The sequence below is a fragment of the Phocoena sinus genome, chromosome 11, assembly GCF_008692025.1.
Source record: "Phocoena sinus isolate mPhoSin1 chromosome 11, mPhoSin1.pri, whole genome shotgun sequence".
NCBI lineage: Eukaryota > Metazoa > Chordata > Mammalia > Artiodactyla > Phocoenidae > Phocoena > Phocoena sinus.
The window spans coordinates 4389649-4414917 of NC_045773.1; the positions used below are offsets into that span (position 1 = coordinate 4389649).

Genomic DNA, 25269 nt, shown 5'->3' on the forward strand with positions numbered 1-25269 from the left:
GCCTCCCCCAGGTCACCCACAGGGAGGCTGGGACTCACGCCCACTCTCTGGGCACCACGGCAAGGTGCTGTCTCCTACGCCACAGCTGCCATCCAGGACTTTGCAGAGGACCCGGGAAGCGCTGTTGATCCAGAAGAACAACCAAGCCTAGCTGTTCCTAAAGCCTGAATTCTACCCTCAGGGATTCGATCCTTTAGTTCAAGGTTTTATCCTTGGTTTAAATGTTGTCACCCCCAGAAAGAGACACCCTGATTTAGGTGTTCTCAGTGTGAACGCACTGTTAAATTGTGTGTGTGTGTGTGCGTGTGTGTGTGTGTGGTGTGTGGTGTGTGTGGTGGGGTTTGGGGGAGGATAGAAAAGTTGAAGAGGGCAAAAAGGGGGCTACCTGAAGCACCCAGATCTGAGGGTTGGCGTGAAGGAGCCACCAAGGAAGAGACAGACTGGAGCCCAGGTGCTTGGCCAGGTACTGATGACCAGCAACTCCCGGGCCACATCACAGGGACCCACGGATGGTAGAAGATAAAAGAGCATGTAGCCATCTCCAGGAACAGAAAAGCAGGGGAAAAAATGGGGAGAATTTTCCATCTTGAACTCCTTAGCTAATTACCATTAACAGCCTCTAATTGGTTGTAGCTGATGACTCACTGAACATTCTGAAGCCTCTCTGAGGTTACCTGGAGACAGGATAACAAAGGCACCTCCATGGAAGGAAGATCCTGGCTGTTCCAGGCACCCACCCTCTTTTCACCCGCGTGCTAGGTGAACCTGCATGTGTCCTGGTGGTCTACGGTCCTCAGTGGGACTCAGTCTCACACAAGGCACCAGGAGCTGCTCCAGGAAGACTGCCCTCACCTACCTTTAAAGGCCCAGACCTGTTGGGGACTAACCTTAACAGGGGCCCTCCAAATGCAAGAGGATATCTCCCCCAACCCCAGGCAAGCAATGGGGGCACAGTGTGCTCACAGCAGCAGGCAAGGCCTCTGTCACAGCGCCTTTGAGGCCCAGTGCGAAGCCCAGCACCAAGCAGAGCAGGCACTTAGGAAACCGTGGCTGGAGTGAACCATGCTGGCCTATGTGGCGACAACGGCAGAACCAGCTCATGCCTGAGGACACAGGCTCTCAGTGGCTTCTGACAAAGGTTTGAGAGACTTTGTGGGAAACAGAACCCCGAACCCTTAACAAAGGGACTATGCTGGTTAGGACTCACCGTCCATCCAGTTCTGTCACTGACAAAGCTCTGAATCGTTACACTCTGTCCCTTTTGACATCAGCCTGAAAGGTCAGTTGTAGGTCAGCTTTAACCAGTGGCCTCCGATGGTTCCTCATTTATCAATGTGCCTACAGCTGTTCTGAGGCCACAGCTACCGTCTGTCCGCACCACCTCTGGGGTAGACAGCCTGGAAGCCGCAGGGTCGGGACGGCAGTGGGCAGGCCGTGGACGGGTTACCTTGGCGTACTCGAACATGCGGAGGTCTGTGTACATGTCGAGCGCGAGGTTCTCGTGCCCGCTCCTCTTGTACAGTCTGGCGGCCTCGTGGAACTTCCCCTGGTAGGAAAACACATCTGCCAGAAACAGGTCATTGTTGGTCTCTCCCCGCTTCTTCCTCTCCTGGAAAAATTAGAAGCACAGGAAACGGCCTCTGCAGCCATGGCAGGAAGCAGCCTTTACAAAAGTTAGATGTTGCTATTTCAGGTTAAGCCCCTGGGCCTTCCTACTGGAACCTACGCTTGGCTCCTGGGCTGTTGTGTCTCTCTCCTAGGTTTCTGGTGGGAATGCTTGATAACAAAAGCAGATTTTTTTTTTTCCAGATGAGTGAAGATCAAAAGAGATGCAAACTTTTGTTTGTTTAATGGAAATTCCTCACAGCTGCTTCCTTAAATATTCTTCCAAGGAAACAACTGCATAGTGAGGATGGTGTGTACCGCCCACTCGTAGGGGGCCCCCAAGCTCTAAGAGCTCCGAGATCCCCAGGCCTGGTTTGGCCGAGTTGTTACTCATGATAATGGTGGACAAGGACAAAGTTTAGGGTTTCTTCCCAAGAAAAAGACCAACAAAACAGGATAGAGAATCTTACTACGTCCCTGTCTCTAAAGAGAAGGCGAGCAACGCCGTGTGTTGAGAACCCACTAGGCGCCGGCTACTCCTCACCCAAGTGTCACACTGCAGGAAGCTGGGACTCGGGAGAGGGGCAGGTCACGATCACACAGAGCTGGCGTTTGGACTCTGTCTGACTCCAGATGCTCTCTGTTCCACATAATACACCCTTCGGAAACTCGTGATGGCCCCCAACAATACACCTGTGCGCGCACGCAAACACACACACACACACACACACACACACACACACACACGCGTGCGCGCACACACACACAGGTAGCAGTACTGAGAATGAGAACTGGCACTCTCCCCTCCCTCCTGTGTTAGGGAACAGTCAATAGTCTACAGCTCAAGTATTTGTAAACACTCAATAGCACCCAATCTCTCATCCCCAGCAGTCTCCTTTTGCTTGTTTTCCAGCAAGTGTATCACAGTGGAGGAAGATGAAACATTGAATCAAACTCCTAGGCAAGGACTTCCCTGGTGGCACAGTGGTTGGGAGTCCGCCTGCCAATGCAGGGGACACGGGTTCAACCCCTGGTCCGGGAGGATCCCACATGCTGCGGAGCAGCTAGGCCCGGGCGCCACAGCTATGGAGCCTGTGCTCTGCAGCCCACGAGCCACAGCTACTGAGCCCACATGCCACAACTAAAGCCCACGCTCGCCTAGAGCCTGCGCTCCACAACAAGAGGAGCCCCCACTCGCTGCAACTAGAGAAAGCCTGCACGCAGCAACGAAGACCCAACACAGCCAAAATTAAAAATTAATTAATTAATTAAAAAAAAACAACTCCTAGGCAAGCTGGTGAAAGTTATAACAGCTGTAGGCAATATGCTTCCCCCCTGACAGAAATAATTTTTAACCCCCCCCAAAAAAACCCCCAAACTACACATAGTTTAGGCTAATCTGCCAAATAAACTAACTCCTAATAGTAGGAAATGAATTAAAATCTTGCAGTGAGATAAAGAAATAGGTTTCACAAGGCGTGGAATTTAAGCCAAATCTGTTCCAGGCCCCAGAACCCCACCATGATCAGTACAAAGGATTCCACACACTCAGTGTGTCAGAGCCACATGGACAGATGCCGTTCCTCCTGCTATCAGCACAGTTGCAGCTCGCCCATCCAAAAGAAGCGCAGTAAGGAACCCCAGTTCTCTGGAGCAATGCTGAATGCCTAGAAGCAAGCAACTAAGGCCTCAGAGCAAACAAAATGGATCTGCACTCAAAGGCACTTTGCTCTTTTTCAAGAGGCAATTCTTACAAGTTTACTTTGCCCAGCTCACAGCACACCGGAAGAGACAGTACACGGGATCTCAGTAAGACGTGATAAGTGGCCAGAGTTGGTCCTCACAGAGGTCGGTTACTTTTACACAGAGAAAAATTATGTTCCATGGCCTCATGTTAAGACCCCTAGATCCAGACCAGCTGATCTACAAATGTGGCCCCTAGTAGTAAGTGGTACTGGGCATCATGGGTAGGTGGCTCTGAAGAAACCCTTCACCGCGCAGGTGAGGACTGAACAGAAGACAGAGATGCTCCTTGTGACTGTGCTGGGGGAGGGAGACGGTGTGCAGAGCAAGCGCCAGGAGCAACTTCCGAAAGGGCAACACGGCCCAGAGGAAAGACAGCGGGAGCTTGGAAAACAAAACTGGCTTAAATTCCAACCCATCTTTTTGCCCTGGGGACGTGACACAGCCTTTCTGGGCCTTAGTTTCCTTATTTATCAATAGAGGTAAGAACAGCAGCTGCCTCATCAAGTCGCTGTGAGGATTTAAAATCGTGTACACATCAATCACGCGTGCGGCATGGAGCAGGCACTCAACAAACGGCAACTATTACTAGGCCAAGCAGGCTGTGAGCTCCCGCAGGCCTCTTCCACTCAGCTCTCTGCCCACTGGGCTCAGCCACACGGCTTGGCCCACAACAGGTGTTTATTATGCTGAACGGAATCGAAGGGAGGAGACATTTGCTGATCTCCTCACTGCTTCCATATGTGAATTCAAGTGTATCTCACATTCCCGGAGCCTCACAATAAATCTGTTCAGAAGAAGAAATATCTAAACCTTTTTACGGACAGACAGCCTGAAGATGCACAGGAATGAAAAATATTTTCTCCCATCACCCAGCAAATGGTGCAGCTAGAACCAGCCTCTTTAGGCCCCCATCCGCCTCTGGGTGTGGCTGACGAGGTCCAGGCCGGGACTGGTGGGCTGCGGGGAGGGCTCAGAGCTCCGCAGGCGCCAGCTGGGTCACACGCCTCCCTCCCCAGGGCCCATCCCTGCAGGTGGGTGCAGACCATGTGCATCTGGGAAATGCCTCCTACACTGGCACATTGTTGGAGCCCTAGAGGGGGGTAGCAAGCTAAGAGCCACTGCGAGGATGAAATCCGGTTACTGAGAACTGTTTAATCCTCCCAGCAACCCTGTGAGGCAGGTCTCATCCCATTTCACAGACAAGAGACCGAATCTCTGAGAGATTGGGGACCCACCTGCCTCACCCAGCTAACAAGTGACAGACTGTACTCCTGGCTCCCACGTGCTGGCTCCCCCCACGTGGCACTCTGCCCCCCAGAGCAAGGCTGTGGCCCGGACGCCGACACCAGTGGGCTCTGTCCACGTGTCCTCAAGACCCTCGCCTGCTGGAAGAGCCGCCTGCAAACCACAGACAGCGCATCTGCACTTCCCTGAGAATCAAGAACACTTCATCTTTTACCTCAATGCTGTTGATGAGTTCTAAATACCGGAGGTCTTGTACTCTGGTGAAGGCCTACAGGGGAAGAAATGAAAGAATAAAATCAGCTGCCTTCTGGGCTTCAAAAGTACGTGATTGGCTGGGGGTGGGAGTCAAGCTTTAGAAAGTGAGCCAGTAAGGAGGGAAAGAAACAAGCACTGATGAATCACCGTGTGTACTGGGAGGGTCCTGCCACCCAGGGAAGCGTGGCTTTAGCCCTGGGATTAGTCCATATGAGGAACAGCAAAGAAGCCCTGGCGGCATCACTCAGTTTGGGATGAGGTAAACAAAACTCGGATACTGCAGTTAGTGACGCGGCTGGCTTGGAGGAATCTCTATGCGAAAGGGAAGACCAGGCTGGCCTGAGCCTCTGAGGCAGCAGCACAGGAGTGGGAGTGGGGGGACGTGCTGATGGAGGAGAGGCCGCGCGTCCACCTCAGTGACCAGGATGGAGCACAGGAGACAGCCTTGCTTCCCGGTCAGGGCACAAACACAGGGCCTGTGGTGCCGGCACAGGGGGAGGAGAAGAGGGGAAAGCTGAGAAGGAACAAAGATGGCTTCGGGAAGGAAGGGGGAGGTAGGGAATGAATCACTCCAAGTCTCTGGAAGGCAAACTCTTATGTAAATCCTAAAAGTGGAGCTCTTGCGTTGGACTCGCAGTAAAGCCAGAGATTTTAACCCATGGGCTACTAGAAACTTCTAGGCAGCCTTCTGCAAGCAAACTGATGTTAGCTAAGCCCCTTGTGCTGCTTTCAGATTCTGCAAGGGTTTTAGAGGAACATAACCCACCCTGTCAGGCGGATCTTCATGTGGCTTTGCTGCCAGCATCTCCTCCCATTTAATTCCTCCCAGGCGGGCTTCTCTACAGCGTCCCCTATGAAATGGGCTGACACATGCCTGGAGGAGGCAGCAGGTCCAGGAGCCTTCGAATTTAAAATGCAGAACAACAACCCTGGCCGACTGCTCTCTCTGCTGAGCTGCATGACATCCTCCTCCTAAAAAGCCAGGAGATTAGCAGGTCATCCGGCCTCTGGCTGCCTCACAGACGACCAAAATGTGACTTTATCTCTTCATCCTGCAGGGCCAGGCATCCTATCAGGGGCTGGGGACCCAGAGACGAACATGACTTGGCCCTTGTCCCCCCTCTGTGATTCAGGGCCCATATTTTAAAAGGGGAGGCAGGCAGATTAAACAGATCATGAACTCTCCCTGAGCCAAGAGCTATACAATTCCAAACTAGATGCCCTGGAGAACACAGATTCACTGGAAACGGGCAGGAGCAGGAGGCTGGAGGCTGGACTAAGCAAAGCATCACAGGGTAGGAACCTGACAGATGGGACCTGAAGAGGGGTGCCTTGAAAGGGTCAGGCAGGCATCACATAAGCAAAGGGATGAGGGCTCAAGGCACCCATTTTCCACACAGGAGGGCTTACAAGCTATCGTCTAGATCTGGGCTTCCTGAAAGCAACATGAGGGGGAAGCCTGGGGTGTCTGGCAAGGTGGCAGAGGAAAGAAGGAGCATTCTAGGTCTCAGTCCTGGCTCTGAGACCTTCCAGCTGGGGGGCCCTGAACCTAACCCTTGCCCGCCTCCAGGCTGCCAACAACTTCCTTATGTAAAGGGGCAAGCTAGCAAGGTCCTCTCCACGGCCTTCCTAGTTCTGCTCTGCTAGGATTTGAGGACTTGTCACCGTGAGAAACGTGAGTTTCTTCAGCCCTGACACATTCTGCAGAGTGAGGGGTGCCCTGGTCGGAGCGGTCTGAGTCACAAGGCCCGTGGATAACCTCAAGCAGAGGGAAGTGTGGGAACAGGGCCGCATCTGCAGTTCTGCTTGGGGCTGCCTTCCCAGGTGTGAAGCAGCTCTCCTCCGCCATCTAGTGGAGGCACTGGCCTATCGCCGGGAACCACCCTCCACCCCCGTGTGCCTGAGACTTGGGCAAAGCAGAAAAAGAAAGGCTGGGGAATGGGAATTTGGATAAAATGATCAAGTTCTAGTCTATGGTTAAAGTCTGTGGGCTTCACACAATAATCTCTATTCTCAGGGAGCATTTGGAGGATACAGGGTGGGGAGAAGGGGTTCCAGTTTGGTTTGCGTCAAACGTTTCGAACGTTTGCTGAGCGCCTAATGGTCTATGGCACCGTGCTTGGCGGTGTTGGCTGACGCTAGGATGAGACTGATGCTTAGCTGCTGGGTGTAAGGAACTGACAATCTCTCTGGAAGACTTCTAATTTCATTCCAGGCTAAAACCAAACAAACAAAACACATTCTAGGAATCCTTTGTCATTCTTCATCTCTCCTGGCATTTCTGGGTGGGGCAGGAGAGGGAAGCTCCCTCGATGGACTTGCTTCCTCCCTCCTATGAATTCTTAAGAATTCCTAATAGCCCTCCTCTATTACCACTTTTCTTATGCTAACTAGATCTAAAACTATGATACAGATAATTGTCGTATCACGGTGATTTTGCTTGCTGTAATAATGGTTGGCATTTGTACAACCACTGCCAGTTTTAGAATCCCTCTTACAACGTGGGGGTTACGCCTAATGACACTGTCACGCAAGCCTGTCGGTCCCGTTTTCACCGTCCTGCTGTAGGAGTGGGAGGGCTGAAGCTCCAAGAGAAGCGGCTGGCTGGGGTCATCCAGCCTGTGCAGGCACAGCTGGGCCTCAACCAGGCTGCTGAGTCCCGGCCTGGTCCCCATCCACTCTCTTTTCAGGCCTAGAAGTCCCACCCTAGCACAGGGCAGGCACCACACATTTCTGCAACCACTTGCCCACCAGCCAGGAGTATGGGCTAAATGAGGGCCTGGCTAATTGACTGTGGGGAAGAAAAAGAGGGGAGGGAGGAGTAGGGTAGAGGGGTTTGGAAGCCACTCATTTCCCCACCTCAGGCTCCAGACGAAAACCCATCTCAGAGACGGAGCTGGGCTTTTTCTAATGTGGGGAAAGGGGGCAAATGTTTTCAACCATTTCTGTAGTTTTAATAGACTAGGCCAGGAAACAACACCACGAATCAAGGCCATGAATCATGCATGCCATGAAAGTATGTGTGGAGTGACACTGCCGTCAGAATCAGAGAACTTGACCATTTCTTCCCATGTACTTAGCGGAGTGCCAAGAAAAACAGCATTGTGTAATAAGTGGCCCTAATACCAGTAAGTGCTTATACCAATGATAAAAGCCACCGGTGACTGAGTGCTGACAATGTGCAGGCTTTGCTGTGAGCTGTGCATGGATGGTCGCTCATAAGGCTGACAGCTACAGTCTATCAGATGCCCCTTCTTCTGTGTTAGGCTTTACAGGCATTATCCATTAGATCCTTGTAACTCCATGAGGATGGGGCCTGTCATCACCCTAATTTTACGGATGAGCAACCTCAGAAAGGCTGTTACCTGCTGAGGCTCACGGAGGTGGCTGTGCTGGGATCCCAGCCCAGGTCAGTCTAACCCCAGAGCCCATGACAGTAGGCATCTGCCTCCTCAAGGGAGCCTGCAAGGACCAAATTCCAGCTCACGCTGACTGACGCTTACCTTCTTTGCTGTTTCAAACTCCAATCCTTCTAAAGCTTCCATGGCCAGCTCGCGCCAGTCAGTGTCTGTCACGCCCAAGCAAGCAATCTGGTAGGCTTCTCGGAACATCTTCCTATCCAGGTACTGGTACATCGGAGCAGACTGGAGGATTTCATCAAAAGGAAAGAAGACTGCTTTCAGAGCAATGGAACAGTTAGATGCACACAATGCCCGATTCCACGTGTGTGCACCAACTTAATGACGAATGTCACAGAGCAAGGCCACAATGACCCATCAGCACCCTGCTCAGCCTCACCCCGGCCCACCTGATGCCCTTCCATTCGGCCACCCCTTTCACAGCCATCGTGTTGAACCACCGTATTTAGCAGCACAAACTTCCACCCGCCTCCCCTCCACCACCACCGGCTTTCCCCACCTCCAGGGTGGCCGGGTCACAAGATGTCACCCTTGCCTGGAATGCCTTTGCCCTTCCTCGTCCTCTGCAAAGTACCTAATTGGCTTTAAAGGCCCTGTTAAAATGTCACCTCTTCTGTAAAGTCTTCACTGACCCCTCAAGAGGTTTTATTTTTATTTTATTTTATTTTAATATTTGTTCATTTATCTGGTTACGCTGGGTCTTAGCTGCAGGTTCCTTAGTCGTGGCTCGCAGACTCCTTAGTTGCAGCTTGCCAGCTCCTTAGTTGTGGTAGGTGGGCTCCTTGGCTGTGGCATGCGAACTCTTGGTTGCAGCATGAATGTGGGATCTAGTTCCTTGACCAGGGATTGAACCCGGGCCCCCTGCATTGGGAGCATGGAGTCTTAACCAGTGTGCCACCAGGGAAGTCACTCCGGCTGTATTTTAATAAAGGTCTGTCCCCATAAGGCTGGGCACAACCTGAAGGTGGCGGCGGGGTCGTACTTAACTCCCTCAGCAGGCCCTCAGTCTACGTTTGCTGAAGGAATGAACAACGTTACTGAGGAAGGGGCCTGGGATGGCCTCTTACGAAGAGGGCGGAAAAACCTGCTTCTCCCAAGAAAGGCTGCCATCTCCTAGTGCCCTGGCCCTGGGAACCTTCCTACCATCCCTCCAACCAGACAGGGCTGCCTCACCATGACACCTGTGAATAGTTCTTAATAACTTCTTTTTTTAGGTTTACTAAGTGCTTTTGGATCGGTCCCAACAGCCCTGTGTAGTAGGTATTACTGCCCCCTGATTACTGCCCGGAGACTGAGAGGGCAACTGACCTGCTAAGGACACAGAAGTGGCACATGGAAGCCCTGGAGCTGGACTGGGGGCACGCTGTCCAGGTTCCATGCTCCTCCCTGCCACGTGTATGTGTGTGTGTGTGTGTGTGTGTGTGTGTGTGTGTGTGTGTTCTTTCGCACACAAGAACAGGTGTGAGCTGGGTCCGGGTGTCCTCAACAACGAAAGGCCAGTCAGCGTGCTAAAGGGACTGCACCCCTCCTTCTGGCTTCCTGGGCAGTGGAACTGATCCGCCAGTGCCTCTGCGCTAACGGTTCCCAAATGTGGAGCTGGAAGAGCTGCTGTCTCTGTCTGGGGCCTGTATCTTTGAAATTCCCGACCCCATTTTTTAGCTTTAGAGTTGAAGGAAACTTGTTTCTTTTTAAGCTATTCTCCCCTCTGACAGCAAGACTGCTTCTCAATGCTCACCTTTTCTGCCCTGCCCCCATCTCCCCTCCCTTCAAGGGGGCGGCAGGGCATGAAGCGGGGAGCAGTTGAGCTAGAACCCCGGCCTGGCTCAGCCATATCCTAGCTGTGGGGTTTGGGGTAAACTCATTAGCCTCTGTTATGATGCCCTGCCCAGTCCACTGGCTACCAGCGCCTTGAAAGTGGGAAGGTGCCAGGCGAAAGCGAGCCTGCTCCCTCCCCACTGTGCTTTCTCAGCACAGAAACACACCTGCTGCTCCTCTTTGTCTTTCCAGACCTTTCTGGGCTCAGATCAACTGTCACCACCTCATGGAAGCTTTCTCAAACTCCCCAAGAACAAGGAGCTTTCCTTTCTAAACTCCTTTGGTGAACAACCTCTGCTCCAATTTAGTTGTTCTGTAGGGTTTGCTATTTAAAGATTGATAATAACAATAATAGGAATTGGGCCAGACAAAACCTGAAGGATGGGTGCGTTTAGCTCCACTGCAAGGAAAAGTGAGGCCCAAAGAGTAAAAGGAGCGGCTCAAGGTCACAGCTGGTTGAGACGGCAGAGTCAGAACTCAAACCCACTGCTCCTTCCCCTCGACTGCCCCCAAGGCTGAGCCCCGTAAGGGTGGTTCGGGGACTCAGACAAGCACAGGAGAAGCCAGCCCAGGACAAATGGTTAACACTCGGGCTTGCCTGGGAGGCACCATCTGAGAACGGGAGTTTTAAAAATATACTGAGGGAACAAATGCCCTCTGAGCTCTACTTGATCTCATTGTTGCATTCCAAGCATGAAGTCACCACCGCCCTGAGAAGCCCCACCAGGGTTCGCCGCCCTACTTGGCAGCCCTGACTAACCAATTCTTGCACAAGATGATGTAAATTTCGAAAGGAAACCAGAAATCCCCAGAGCAGGTCTGTTTTCTCCCTCCTCTCTGGGCCAAAGCCACAGGATGGCTGGAGGCAGAGGCGACAGATAAACAGCCTCTGTCTCGAGGCTGCCTTTCCGAACCCTTGGCAGTAGTGACCTGCTGCATCAGCAGGACGGCCTTCGTGCAGCCAAGGGGGCTCTGACTGCTGAATCTGAAGGACTTGGCTTCAGAGGAAGCTCCGCGCTGCCCTGCTGGCTCCTCTTGGCGGCCAAAGCCAGGGAGCAGCAGCAAACTGCATTTATCTTCGAGGTCACGATGGCAGTCTTGGAGGAAAACTGTCACTCAGCACGGCCTGTCTGGCACGGTGGAGGAGGACTGTGTTTCTGGTGGCTGTGGAGCCAGTGCTCGGGATGGGGAGCCCGGCGAGGAAACAGTCCAGCAGGGGCGGTTCTTGCCCCTCCTCCTGCCCTGCTTCCACCCACCTCTCTCCCTTCTTTCTCTGGCTTTCTTTTTTTCTCTCTCCTTTTCCTCAGATCTTAATTCTACTACCATTTATTGAATAACTGTTCTGTGTCAGGCACTATTAATTCCCGAAGCAATAAGTAACAAGGGTATCATCAGCTTTGAGGGAGAAGCGGACCCCAGCCCCAGCCTTTACAAGAAGCCAAGGCAGGGGGCGCGAGTGAAGGTGAGGTGTCTGGAGGGGGCGCAGACGGATGGAGCCCAGCTGAAGGACAATCTGGAGACACGTCTACAAATCTTTCATATAGACATGACCTCTGACCCAGCAATTTCACTCCTAGGAATTTATACCAAGGAGCTATACTGGGATTGGTGCAAAGATTTAGCTAGAAAGATGCCCACTATCTACAATAGGGAAAAAGCTGTAAACAGCATGACCATCGAACAATAGGCGCTGGTTGAGTAAGTTGTGGACATCATGTGACAGGACAAAAAGCAATCATTAAAAACAATGGAGGCAGCAGGAAGGGGGTGTGGTTATAACAGAAGGGCAACCTAACACCAGGGACCTTGTGGGCTGATGGCGGAGGTACCACTCACATACACAGGTGATAAGTCTATACTGTGGTTACAAACTGTTACCAACGGGAACACCTCGGCAAGTTGTACAAAGGATCTCTGTATGATTTCTTACAATTACATGTGAATCTACAATCACCTCAGTATTTTTAAATGCTAGAGAAGCACATTTACTAATGTGGAGCCATGTTTCCAGTAGATTGCTGAGTGAAAAAGCCAGAGTGCTAGTTGATGGCCAATAATTCATACAAAGTGATGGGTCTGCAGTATGTAAATGTCAGGTAATTAGAAGATTATAATCCACATTCAGTAAAGTAAGTACAGTAAACCTGAAGTTTCATCTATAGGAGCAACACTTACAGACAAAAGTCACAAAAAAAAAAAAAAAGTCACAAAACAGTATTTACAGTATGGTTCCACTTTTGTTTAAAAATGTTTATATAAAATCATATACTCATAGTTGCGTATCACACATCTATTATATGTACATATAGAAACAGTCTGGGTGCATATATTCTACAATCTTTAACAGTGATTCTTGGGCTTCCCTAGTGGCACAGTGGTTAAGAATCTGCCTGCCAATGCAGGGGACAGGGGTTCGAGCCCTGGTCTGGGAAGATCCCACATGCCGCAGAGCAACTAAGCCCGTGTGCCACAACTACTGAGCCTGCGCTCTAGAGCCCACGAGCCACAACTACTGAGCCTGCAAGCTACAACTACTGAGCCCGTGAGCCACAACTACGGAAGTCTGTGCGCCTAGAGCCCGTGCTCCGCAACAAGAGAAGCCACCACACTGGGAAGCCCACGCACCGCAACGAACAGTAATGAAGAGTAGCCCCCGCTCACCACAACTAGAGAAAGGCCATGCACAGCAACAAAGACCCAACATAGCCAAAAATAAATAAATAAAATAAATTTATTTAAAAAAAAAAAAAGAGTGATTCTTGGGAATTTCCTGGTAGTCCAGTGATCAGGACTTACTGCTTTCACTGCCAGGGGCCCGGTTTCAATCCCTGGTCGGGGAACTAAGATCCCACAAGCCTCAACGTACAGAGTGATTCTCTCTCGAGGATGGGAAATTGAGGGCTAGCCTCTCCTTGGCACTTGTCTCTATTTTAAAACAGCTCTACAGAGGGCGCGATTCCCTTGGGGAGAAGACAGGAAGCTGGGGCCGCTGGGGTTAGGCCAGCCCCAACTTGGGTCGTCAATCTCTGCCCTCCTGTCTGTTTCTGCCCTCCCCACTACTCCGTGGCTCTGGACTCCAGCTCCCCCCAACCCCCCACATCTGTTCTGGCCTCCTCCTGGTTTGAGGGACGGGTGCAGACAGTCCCACGCTCCCTTTCTGGCTCAACAGACCTCGGCTCCCACGCCCTGTCCCACCCATATTCTCTCTCACACGCACACACCACCCCCTCACACGCCATGCGGACGCCCTGCTGGACTCCCAGCTGGACTCCCAGCTTTGCCAGCTTGTTCCACTCTGTCCCACGCACGGCTCTCAGTAAAACATGCTGTCTGCTGCCAGACAACCTTGCATACCCCTCCCCGCCCCTCCCAGGAAAGGAGGATCAGAAAGAAATGGAGGCTCAGTGAGGTTGAGCTGTTTGCCCAAAGACACGCAGGTTGCAAAGGGTGGAGATGGGGTTCAGGTTCAAGTCCAGAGTGCCTTCCATGCTGTCACGGCTGCCACTCTAGTCTCTCTCCCCTCTCTCCCCCCCAGTCCCTCCCAGGCACCACGAGGAGCCTGGCTTTCCTGGTCTCATCTGCCCTGCCCCGGCTAAGAGCTGACAGGCTCCCTGGTTACCTGTGGCACCTCCACGGCCGACATAGAAAAGGCGTGGAGGCAGAAGATCCTGGAGCCGTTGTAGCCGACCACGAAGCCCTGCAGCTTCTGCTGGTGCACGGGGAAGGTGCTGGCCTTGATGTTGAGGTAGCCGCCTCCAGAGAAGCAGAGCATGTCCTCACACTGGGTATTCCAGGCCACACTGTTGGCGTTCGGCTCCTGAGGAACAGGGATGGTGAGGGTGACAGCCCCGGGCGTGGACACCATTCCTACACTCAGACAAGGACTCCTTTTAAAGCCTGAATCACACTAAGTTGCCAACAGTGGGGTGTAGGGAACTGGGGGAGAAGGGGATCGGACATAATGGACAGGACACAGAGGCAAGCTCCTCTTTGCACTATGTGTGTAGGAATTTTTTAATAAGCAAGCATTATTTTTGAAAAAAATATTATTATCCCCAAGTATTAATAATTACATAGTAAGTGAGAAAATCAGCAAGGTGGGTTCTAGTTCTATTAAAGAATGAATATACAAAGCTAGTCATGGAAGAAGGTTTAAAAGGGTATATTCCAAAGAATTAACAGGGATTGTTTGAGGGTGGGTGGAATTGTGGGTAATTTTTATTTTCTACATTTTCTGTTTGTCTGAAATTTTCTTTTAGTCCATGAACATCTATTGTTTTTTATAATAAGAAAAAGAACAGTGAGTTATTTTTAAAATTAGAAAATAATATATTCTCTCTGCATTGACAATTCACACACGTAAAAACTACAGTCTCCCTGGGAGGCACCCCTCCCCCTCACTTCCCCTCCAGAGTTTTCTGCTCAGCTCTGGGGCCCCAGGGACCAGCAGATGTTCATACCTATCTGCCTGCCTAGAATCTGATACAATGCCTGAATCGTTTATAATGAGCATGGATTACTTTTATAATGAGAAAAAAACAATATAGCTGTTTTTGCTTGCAGGGGGCTGGGGCAGCTGAGAGGAGAAAAAAAGATAGCTGGGAATGTTTGTGTCTCCTGGCAAGATTGGAGAATTACCTTCCCTGGCTGCCTGCAGAACCCTCAGTGGGGACCGGGAAGGACACACACCCTTCCACTCCTTCAAGGCTCAGGCGCAGATTCACAACTGGGGGCCTGCTAACCTACCTCCAGGGGATGGGTGTTCAGTCTGGAGAGAAGAGACGTAACACCGAGGGCCCTATTCTGTGCCAGGCACTGAGCTAGGTTCTACGGTACCTTATTGAGCCCAGCAGCAATTCTGTGAGGGGGCAAGTACTAGTTGCATGTTAGACGTAAGGAGAAATTGAGGCTCAGAGAGCTTCACTACCTTGCTTGAGATCACACAGTAAGTGATGAAGGCGGGACTGGAGGCAGGTCTGTCTGAAGGCACAGCCTGTGCTCTTTCTTTCCTTGAAACCACTCTGCCTCCCGGTGATGGGGGCGAGTTGCTATGGGGGAGTCGCCTTGGGCTAGTGGTAGCCAGGTGTCCCCCTCCAAACGACTGAGGCCGCCCCCCCTGCTGTGCTGATTCTGCTGCCGAGGACAAGGAGGAGCCCTGATAAAGGGTCCTCAATCTGCCATGACACAGGGACACCTGCAGTGGCTGAGGAAGCCAGTCAGGGGAGGCTTTAGCTCTGGAGGGACCCGCCTCAGGCAAATGGCCCTGACCGCTTACAAAGCCCTAAAGAGGCAAAGAGCAGCACCGAGTCCAGCAGAAAGCCAGTGGACGCTGGGCACGGAGCCTGTGGGTGGCTCTTCTCCGGGGACACCCCTCCTCCAGCCACAGGACCAAGCAGTGGGTAAGCAACCACTGTCCCCCGCACACTCCACCTCCTGTTGGCTCTTACAGTATCCTTGGGAAACAGCAGAGGAAGGGCTGCCCCCATCCCTTCCCTTCTTTCAGATGACAAAACCGGTCCTGTTTCCTGACCGTGTCTCAGGGCACTCGCAGACACAGGCAGGCCTCCAGCCGGTGAGCAGCAGACTTTTTCAAAAGAATCATCTTCACATTAGCCCACCTACTGAGAGCCCACCTATGAGCCCCACTTAGACTGATTATTACTCATTTACTGCTCACAGTAACCTCACAAGAAAGGTGTAACTTGCCCACCTTACCTGTGAGGAAACCGAAGTCCACGAGGCTCGCCCAGCTCCCGCCGCTCGCGTGCGAGGTGCAGGCTGGGCCCGGCCTCTTGGACTCTGTGCTGCTGTGTGGTCCCCACACGCTACACCTCACTGCTCTCCCCGAAGGCCCGCCTGGGAGCCAGAGTGAGCCCTTCCTGCAGGGACTGGGAAGCCAGGGGAGGGTCTCTAGGCAAGGACCTCGTCCTGGGCACTCCTGGGGGTCACCTGAAATAGCAACTCCTTGGTGTGGATGTCATACACCAGGCACGTGTCGTTTTCATCCACCACGGCCAACTTGTTGCGGGAGGCGCTCATGTCCAGGCAGCGCACGGCTGTGGCCTGCTTTAGCAGGACGATGGCAAAGAGACTGTCCACAAAGATCTTCAGGATCTGGCAAAATTTCAGAGGAAAACTGTGAGTCCCCAAGGCAACAACACCCTGGAGCACCACCAGGCCATTGGAACCCGTGTGCTCTACAAGAACAACTCCCACTAACTTCACCAGAGGCTCTGTGTGGAGAAAAGGACCCATCAAAAGAAAGAGAACGGAGCTTTCTCCATAGGAGACCGGGAGTGTGGTCCGTCAGAGGTCGCCAAGGTAATGACAGTCCCCAAGACACAACCGACTCACTTGAGTGTCTGCTTGACTGGGGACTATTAACAACATCACCCAAACCGCAGGGTTAGGAGACAGCATCTAACGAGAGCTGAGTCACAAACTACCACGGGAAGAGGCGCCTGTAAACACTAACAAGACATCTGGTGTAGCCACAGCAAGATGACGATGATGATGCTGGTGGTGGGGATGATGAGAATTTTGATGATGGAGTTGATGATGTACATAGCTATCAGTTATTGACCATTTTTAACAGCCCTGTGAAACATGTGGTATTCTCTTCATTTGTAAAACCTGAGCCTCAGAGAGGTGAAGTGACCTGCCTAGGGTCACACAGCTAGTGAGTAGCTACAGATGAACATGACCCCAGGTCCACCTGCCCACAAAGCCCATGCTCTCCAGTCTCGCACTGGAAGTGATAGCCGACAGAGAGAAGGAAGCTGGCTTTCCTTCCCCGTGGTGTTGCTACACTGTGGCCCCTGCCAATCTCAACTTCCATGACTTCCGTCCCCAGGAAAGGCCTGACAAGGCTCAGCCACAAGCCATCTGCTAGACAGCTTGACTCTCAGGCTAATGCAGTTATATTTTTCCTTTCAAATTTCCATGTAACCCACTTAGAACTTTCTTCTTCTGAGCAAAGACCACACACACACACACACACACACACACACACACACACACACACACACACACACACACACATATCTGCTTAACGTTTTGTAACCTAGATTTTCCACATCTATTTGAGCAAAGGGTCCATTTATCTTAAACATCGAGTAACAGCGTGAGGACTAGTACCCTCTGGGATACAAGCTAGAACACATGCCTTGATCCATTCATTGCTCTAACCGGGACCTGACCTAAGGAACGAGCTCTGCCTTCCTCTCTAGCAAGGCACTGAAACTGAATCTCTAACAAGTCTCCCACTTTCTGGGTGACCTTAAATCCACTAACCCACTCTACGGCAGCCCAGAGGCTGCAGGGCCGACTCTGTCAGAACTCGGCATGCTATGAGTCGGAGCATCTTTGGCCTGAAGCTGTCCTCATAAAATGGAACTCTGGGATGCCCTCCAATGTGCCTGGGGTGGGGGGTGGGGTGAGGCAGGGGAGCCCTGCTCCTGCCCCAGGGAACCCACCTCAGGGTCATAACCAGTCTGGTCACCAGTGTCCGCCTGCAGATAATCAGCCTGATGGGAGACGTGAGGGAGCACTCACCTGTCCGTTCTTCAGGCCGACTAACAGACCCTCCCTTCCTGGGGGGCCGCCGATCACCTTGATGTAGCGAATGAGAGACTCCATCTGCCACTCCCGCTCCTTCACTCCGCTGAAGGACAGGCACTGCAGCCGCTTCTCCTAGAAAGCAAGTGCAGCTCTGCGTGATATTCAACAGAATAAGCATGCCCAGCCCTCCCAAGGAGGTCTGCCTGCACCTAAGGGATGAAAAACACCTACACGCTCAGTACTTACTGAACCCCATCTAGACCCCCGGCCTGGCACCACTACCCCTGCACACAAGTTTTCCCCACGAAGCCCAGCTCAGCCTCAGTTCTTGAGCAGACCTCCAGGCGGCCACAGCCAGAGGCAGCAACCAAAAGCACAGCTTTTTGCCACATCTATCCTATAACCTGTGGTACCCCTAAACTGCCTGAAGTTCTAGATTTTTAGAGAGATTTTAATAGTATTTTACATCCAGTGATTCCTAAAGGATTTCTTCCATTTTATCACTTCCAACAGGCCTAGTTTCTTGAAACCAAATCCACCTCTACTTCCAAGAAAGATGCTGGGCTGGCCTTCTCTTGAAGTCTTTCCAAACCCGCCTGGCGTTGACCTAGACATTTCTAGGAAGCTCTAAGTTGAGAAATGTTTTTCTGTGAAAAAAGTTCTCAGAAGTAAAATTTCCTTTACGACTGTGAGTTGATACAATTTTTTTTGTTGTTTAACTGAAAGTTATCACAAATTTTTAGGTGTATATGTTTACCAAAAAATATTGATCCTCCTTTTGTGGGATATCAATGTATGCTTTAAGTCATTAAAATATATATACAACCCCAGTTTAAAAAAGTGCTTTGCAATACAAAAAAGTATTTTCCAGTTTATGGCCCATGACTTTCTGGTAGAGTGTGACTCATCTAGATGCCAATAAAATGAAAGCAATGAATAGCCACTGAGCTTGATGGAAAGGGCCCTGCTTCCCAGTGACCAATTTTAAAGCCGTGAGCTGGGTACCCCACTCTTGGAGGAAGCATGAAGTGGATGCGGCCCCACCCTCCCAGCCGCCGCTGCCCACCTGGCAGAGGATGATGTGGTCGGCACACACCACCAGGAGGTTACATTCGAATTTCCTAACAATCTTCTCCTTCACCCGGTACCGCATGTCCAACGAGTCATCTGAATACAACTCGTAGACGAGGATTTTCTCGGGCAGCTGGATAGCTAATCGATTTTTGTAGATGGCAATTTTCTTGACAAGCTCTTTGCATTTAATCCGAACTGTCAAAGAGGAAAAAACAAACAAACAAAAACCCAGCTCTACCAAGAGGCTGGTAAGTAAGGTAGAAGGCAGAGAAATTAAAAGCCACCATTTAGTTACTGCTATTGGCAATTAAAGGAGACACTCTCATCAAAATATCTTTACAGAGTGTCTAATATGTACAATCAGCTCTGCTAAACTGAGATCCAAAATTGTATACAATGTTTGTGGTCCAAAGCTTACAACTGGCTATGGAAAGTAAAATTCTTTGTGCTACCATCACTTGCTGAATATAAATCTAATTCCTCTGCATGGCACTAATGGCCCCTGATGATCAGGAGCCCGTCTGGGTAACGGCCTACACCTCTGGCCACTTCCCACCCACCACCCTTGACAACAGGGAACCAAAGGTAGTTTCTGGTACACACTAGGGTCTCACACTCTTGCTACAGACCAGGTGGAGAAAATGTCCTCAGGAAGGAAACCGGGGAGCTACCCAAGTAGCTACACCCTCACCATCATAGCTGGAATCTTCAACCAGAGGTGCTGCTCCCAGATGAGGACCAGAGGATGCCACCTGAATCTGCAGGACAACCGTCGATCTGGATCCCTACCCACAGGCCCCCAGCAGTGTGCTGTGGCCAGCACATCTGGATACGAATGCACTTGAAGTCAGTGCATTTAACCAGCATGGCCACTTGGGTGGACAGAGGAGGAGACTGACTACACTAGGCCTGGAACCCTGATCTTCTGACCAAGCCTGTGCAGCCCACTGCGGGCTTATCTCTGGGAGAAGGACCCGCCAGGAGGCGAGTGGACACGGAGCTGACAGAGCAGCACCCCCGAAGGGACTGTGACCAGAGAGGATACAGGTCCACAGAGACCCATGCAGGTCAGCCCCAACCCCCAGCTCTAACTTGTGATACGTTACCCTCCTTAGCCAGGGAGCCCACGTTCCCCTCAGTATTATCTGCGAAATTTTCTGAGTCTGTGCTTTTTTCTTTTTTTTTTTGTTTTGGAGAGAGGGTTTATTGCTTTCAAAGACATCTACATCCTCTCCACACCCCACCACAAAAAAAAAAGCAAGAGCTGGTGGTCCAGTGTGTTTCCAAAAGACCAAGGAGAAACATTTCCTACCATTTCATTTGCCCTGTCAGGAGCCCTCTCAACCTGCCCCTCTTCCCAGTGTCTGGAGGGCAGAGGGGCCATACCTGCCTTTTACCTTTCTGCTCGGTGATCAGGTGCTGCACGATGACATCAGTCATGCTATCCCTGTAGGCATATCGGTCCTTGTAGAGTCCGTGGACTGTGCTGAAAATAAGCTGGTAGAAGGAAATGGTGCCATCCTGGCAGCCTACCACCTGAAGAGAAAGACTGTCAATTCCCAGCTCTCTGTGGAGAAAGCATCGACCCTCCCGCTTGTCAGGAACGAGCGTCAATGATCTGACTGGCTAAACATGGCTGATGTTCAGTGACTACTCTGGCAATGGCCCATCAAATGAACTCCCCCTTCTTACCACATAGTTGGAATCGGGTTTCACTTTACACGTCCACACCCAGGAGTTCTGCTCCCCAACAGTCCCGAGGCGCACTCCATCCTTGGTGAAAAGGGATACTTGCTTGTCTGACCCCCCCAGCAAAATGTACTCCCCTTTAGTAAAGTAGCTGAGGCAGCAGGGGTCAAAGTTCAGTGACCGATCCTTCCCAATCTGAGGAAAGAGAACACACCAAGGGAAATCTACTTCTGAATTCATAATAATCACAACACAATCAAGGGCTTTTCCCTCCAACTTTTAGAGGGAGCTGGGAAGATTGGGGAGAGCTGGCCAGCATTCTCCCGTGTGTGACTGATTCCATCATGAACGCAGGCCAGTCCTCTGGAGCACTCTACCTCTCCCCTCGACACAGCCAAATCCTCCAGTGTCTTCCCCAGTCCCACCCAGCTGCTCCAGGGGTGTGTCTTAGCTCCTCGGCCAATCTGCACCCGAGATGGTCTTTCTCCCATAGGCCTTCCTCCGCACACAGCCTTTACTAGGGTTCAGGATTCCCCTCAGCTTCTTCTCTTTTTCCTTTTCTTTCCTCCCTCCCTCCCTTCTTTCCTTCCTTTTTTTGTATTTCACAAGACTAAGTCCATTCAATTTTCTAAAAACTGTCCTTTATTCTGAAACTACACTCATCCTAACTTCTCTTTATAACAACCTTATTGAGGAATTTCACATACCATACAATTCACCCACTTAAAGTGTACAATTCATCGGCTTTTAATATATTTGGAGTTGTGCAACCATCATCACTAATTCTGGAACATTTCCAATACCCCAGAAAGAAACCCTGTACCTGTTAGCAGTCAATCCCTATTCCCTCCTCTTTCCATCCCCAGGCAACCACTAATCTACTTCGTGTCTATAGATTTGCCTATTTTGGACATTTCATATAAATGGAATCATAAAATATGTGACCTTTCGTGACTGGTTCACCCTTGTTGTAGTATGTATCAGTACCTCTTTCCTTTCCATTGCTGGATAATATTCCATTGTATGGATATTCCCCATTTTATTTATCCATTCATCAGTTGATGGACATTTGGGTTCTCCCTATTTTTGGCTATTATGAATAATGCTGATACGAATATTTGTGTACAAATTTTTGTGTAGACATATGTTTTCCTCTTTCTTAGGTACGCATACCTAGGAGTATAATTGCTGGGTCATACAGTAACTTCATGTTTAACGTTTTAGGAACTACCAGACTTTTTTAAAGTGGCTGGTTGTACCATTTTACATTTATATCAGTAGTAAATAAGGGTTCCAATTTCTCCATCCTATTGGGTGTGAACTGGTGTCTCATTGTGAATTTGACTTGCATTTCCCTGGTAGCTAATGATGTTGAACATCTTTTCATGTGCTTACTGGCCACAAGTATATCTTGCTTGAAGAAACGTCTATTCAGATCCCTTTCCCATTTTTTAATTAGGTTGTCTTACTATTGAGTTGTAGGAGTTTTTTACATATTCTAGATGCAAGTCCCTTATCAGATAAGCAATTTGTAAAAATTCTCTCCCACTCTGTGCACTGTTTTTTCACTTCTGATGGCGCCCCCTCTGCTTTCAGAATGAAGGTCAAGCTCCTGAGCTCTGTTCCCAAGATCCTTCTCTCAGCCAAAATGAATTTCTTCTAGCTTCCTGAGTGGCCCATGCTCTTTCAATCCTCCATGATGACATGACAGGTGCCATTCTCCACACCACCCCAGCCCTGGCCCAGAGTGCCCTTTCCCTCTTCTTCTCTGCCAGGTGTCATCTCCTCCAGGAAGCATCCCCCAGTCTCCCTGCTCACCCAAGGCCTAATTAAGACCCATCTCCCTGTGCTGGCCTCTCCCACAGCATTTCTCTCACTGCTCTGTAATTGCACATTTAACCTGACGTCTCCCCACTAAAGCCCACGCTCCTCACTGTCACCCGGGTCCTCTGCTGCCCCTGAGTGTGCCTTCTGTGACAAAAGATTATTTTTTATTATCATTATTAAACTAATAATCACTTTATTATAGAAATAACTCTAAAATCCTTGTTTCTCAAGTTTTGTTCAACTTACAAATATTTGTTCAACTTACAAATATTTTCCTATTTATAAACCTAGTAAAAACAAGCAACCAGGGCTTCCCTGGTGGCGCAGTGGTTAGGAATCCACCTGCCGATGCTGGGGACACGGATTCGAGCCCTGCTCCGGGAGGATCCCACATGCCGCAGAGCAGCTAAGCCCGTGCGCCACAACTGCTGAGCCTGCGCTCTGGAGCCTGCGAGCCACAACTGCTGTGCCCACGTGCCACAACTACTGAAGCCCGCATGCCTGGAGCCCATGCTCTGCAACGGGGGAAGCCACCACAATGAGAAGCCCATGCACCACAACGAAGAGTAGCCCCCACTCGCCGCAACTAGAGAAAAGCCCATGCCCAGCAACAAAGACCCAAAGCAGCCAAAAATAAAAATAAATAAATAAAATTTAAAAATAAGCAACCAACTGAAAAGGAGTCTTTCATTAAACTTTATGGAATTCAATTTTCAACAGACCATAAAATCCCTTAGTCTCATTTACAACTTAGTTAATTTCCTTAAACTAATTTAAACTGCAATTATTAACTTAATATATTCAATTGTCCTTTTTAAGAATTTCAAATGCCTAATAATCAAAAGTTCCCCTCGTACTTACATATGATAGTAGCTCTAATGAGAAAACTAAAAAATCGCATGAGTCATGGCACTGAAGGCGTGCAGCTTCTGGTGATGCTCACTAGTTGCCACTGGACCAACTCTCCTACAGGTAACAACTGTAAACTCTGGACCAACTATAAACTACAACCACCTGGAGGCAGTGGAGAGCAACCAGAAGCAGAAAGAGACGTAAGACACAAATGCATCTGGAAGAAGGGAATGGCATTAGGTGAGTTTCTCATTTTTTTAATGGCTTTTTGCCTGAGGGCAGGCACTGTCAGTGACCTGATGGATGAGCACAGAACTTGGAGCGACCACAGCCGCTTGCAATTGAGGTAGGAAATCCCAGAAAAGAGACAGATGCAGAGGGGGAGCCCCAATCCCGCACATACACTGCTGAATATCTGGAGCCCCTTGAACTAGACACGCCACATGTGGGGCAGATGCCAAGCAGCCTAGCAAAGGCTGAAGAGGTGAACAGACACTCCAGCTGCTGCCCACACAGGAAAGGTACAATTTAAATGTTGAGTCCAGCAAAGTTAACTACCTGCTTAAGGAAAAAAAAAAAAAAACAAACTACACAATAATCTTAAGAGGAACATGACAGATGTTCCCTATGCTGTATCATTCACAATGTTCAGAATATAACCCAAAATTCCAAAAAGCAGATAAGTGTGAACCATATTCAAGAGAAAAGACAACCAATAGAGACTGACCCCAAGATGATTCAGAATTTAGAATTAGCAGATGAGAATTTAAAAATAGCTATTTTAGGGCTTCCCTGGTGGTGCAGTGGTTGAGAGTCTGCCTGCCGATGCAGGGGACACGGGTTTGTGCCCCAGTCCAGAAAGATCCCACATGCCGTGGAGCGGCTGGGCCTGTGAGCCATGGCCGCTGAGCCTGCACGTCTGGAGCCGGTGCTCTGCAACGGGAGAGGCCACAACAGTGAAAGGCCTGCATACCGCAAAAAAAAAAAAAAAAAAAAAAGAATACATAAATAATAAAAAAAATAAAAGTAACTATTTTAGGGAATTCCCTGGCGGTCCAGTAGTGAGGGCTCCGAGCTTCCACTGTAGGAGGAGGCACGGGTTCGATCCCTGGTCAGGGAACAAATAGCCCGCATACCATGTGGCACAGCCAAAAAAAAAAAGAAAAAAAAAAGCCATTCTAACTATGGTCAAGAATATAAAGGAAAATATACTCGTAATGAATGAACAAATACAAAAGAAGAGCTAAATAGAAATTCTAGAGCTGAAAAATACAATAACTGAAACAAAAATTCACTGGATGGGCGTAAGAGAAATATTACAGACGACAGAAGAGTCAGTGAAGTTGAAGACTGAGAAACAGAAATCCTCCAATCTCAAGATCAGAGGGGAAAAAAAAGATTTAAAAAATGAACAGGGCCTCTGTGACCTGGAGAACAATATCAAAAGGTCTAACATGTATAACTGGAGTCCCAGAAGGACAGGGGAGAATGGGGAAGAAAAGTTATTTGAAGAAACAATAACCAAAAAATTTTCTATATTTGGTGAAATAATAAAGACATAGATGTATAGAATCAAGAAGCTCAGTGACCTCCCCCACAATCCCAAGCCAGAAAATATAATAAATCTCTTTAACATTCCAATATTGCTTAGGTACTTAATAAAAATTTCTTTTATCTTTCAATTTAAAATTGGAAGAATAAGGGAGTTCGCTTCCACTGCCACAGGCCTGGGTTCAATCCCTGCTCGGGGAACTAAGATCCTGCAAGCTGTGCAGTATGGCCAAAAAAAACCTGGAAGAATAAAACTGATTACCAGATTATGTCTTTTAAATGGTCATCATAAGACAAATCTGATAGAGATTCTAATAGGGATTCTAGTACCAGTCTGCCTGGGTTCCAATCCAGGCTTGACCACTAACTAAACTGTGTGTCTTTGGGTAATTACTGAACCTCTCTGTGCCTCAATTTTCTTAGATGTAAAGCGGTGATAATAGTGTCTACCTCATAGAGTTGTTATAAAGATTAAAAGAATTAACGTTATAAAGAGTTTATACAATGCCTGAAACTCAGTAAATGTTAGCTATTGTCATTATTAAGCCAGATCCCCTTAAACATTACAAACACTTAAAATGCCAAAAGTACACATTATACCTAAGCCTAACACAAAAGTATAGATTTGATC

The 25269-nt window shown here is 49.6% G+C and overlaps 1 protein-coding gene across 8 annotated transcripts in view; it reads right to left on the bottom strand.

Annotated features, from left to right (window-relative positions):
• IFT122 (intraflagellar transport 122) overlaps positions 1-25269 on the bottom strand; it is a 77676-nt gene that overhangs the window by 29361 nt on the left and 23046 nt on the right. For 7 of the 8 annotated variants that reach the window (XR_004352116.1, XM_032648099.1, XM_032648095.1 and 4 more), the window contains 9 exons: positions 20412-20603; positions 20117-20255; positions 18712-18914; positions 17640-17777; positions 16035-16199; positions 13705-13902; positions 8355-8495; positions 4811-4864; positions 1448-1609 (listed from right to left, as the gene is read on the bottom strand). Coding sequence is in view for 7 of the 8 variants with exons in the window: in XM_032648099.1 (XP_032503990.1) it covers positions 1448-1609; positions 4811-4864; positions 8355-8495; positions 13705-13902; positions 16035-16199; positions 17640-17777; positions 18712-18914; positions 20117-20255; positions 20412-20603 (1392 nt within the window). In the remaining variant the exon portion in view is untranslated. The remainder of the gene's footprint in view (positions 1-1447; positions 1610-4810; positions 4865-8354; positions 8496-13704; positions 13903-16034; positions 16200-17639; positions 17778-18711; positions 18915-20116; positions 20256-20411; positions 20604-25269) is intronic. The other variant, XM_032648096.1, reaches the window with a different exon arrangement.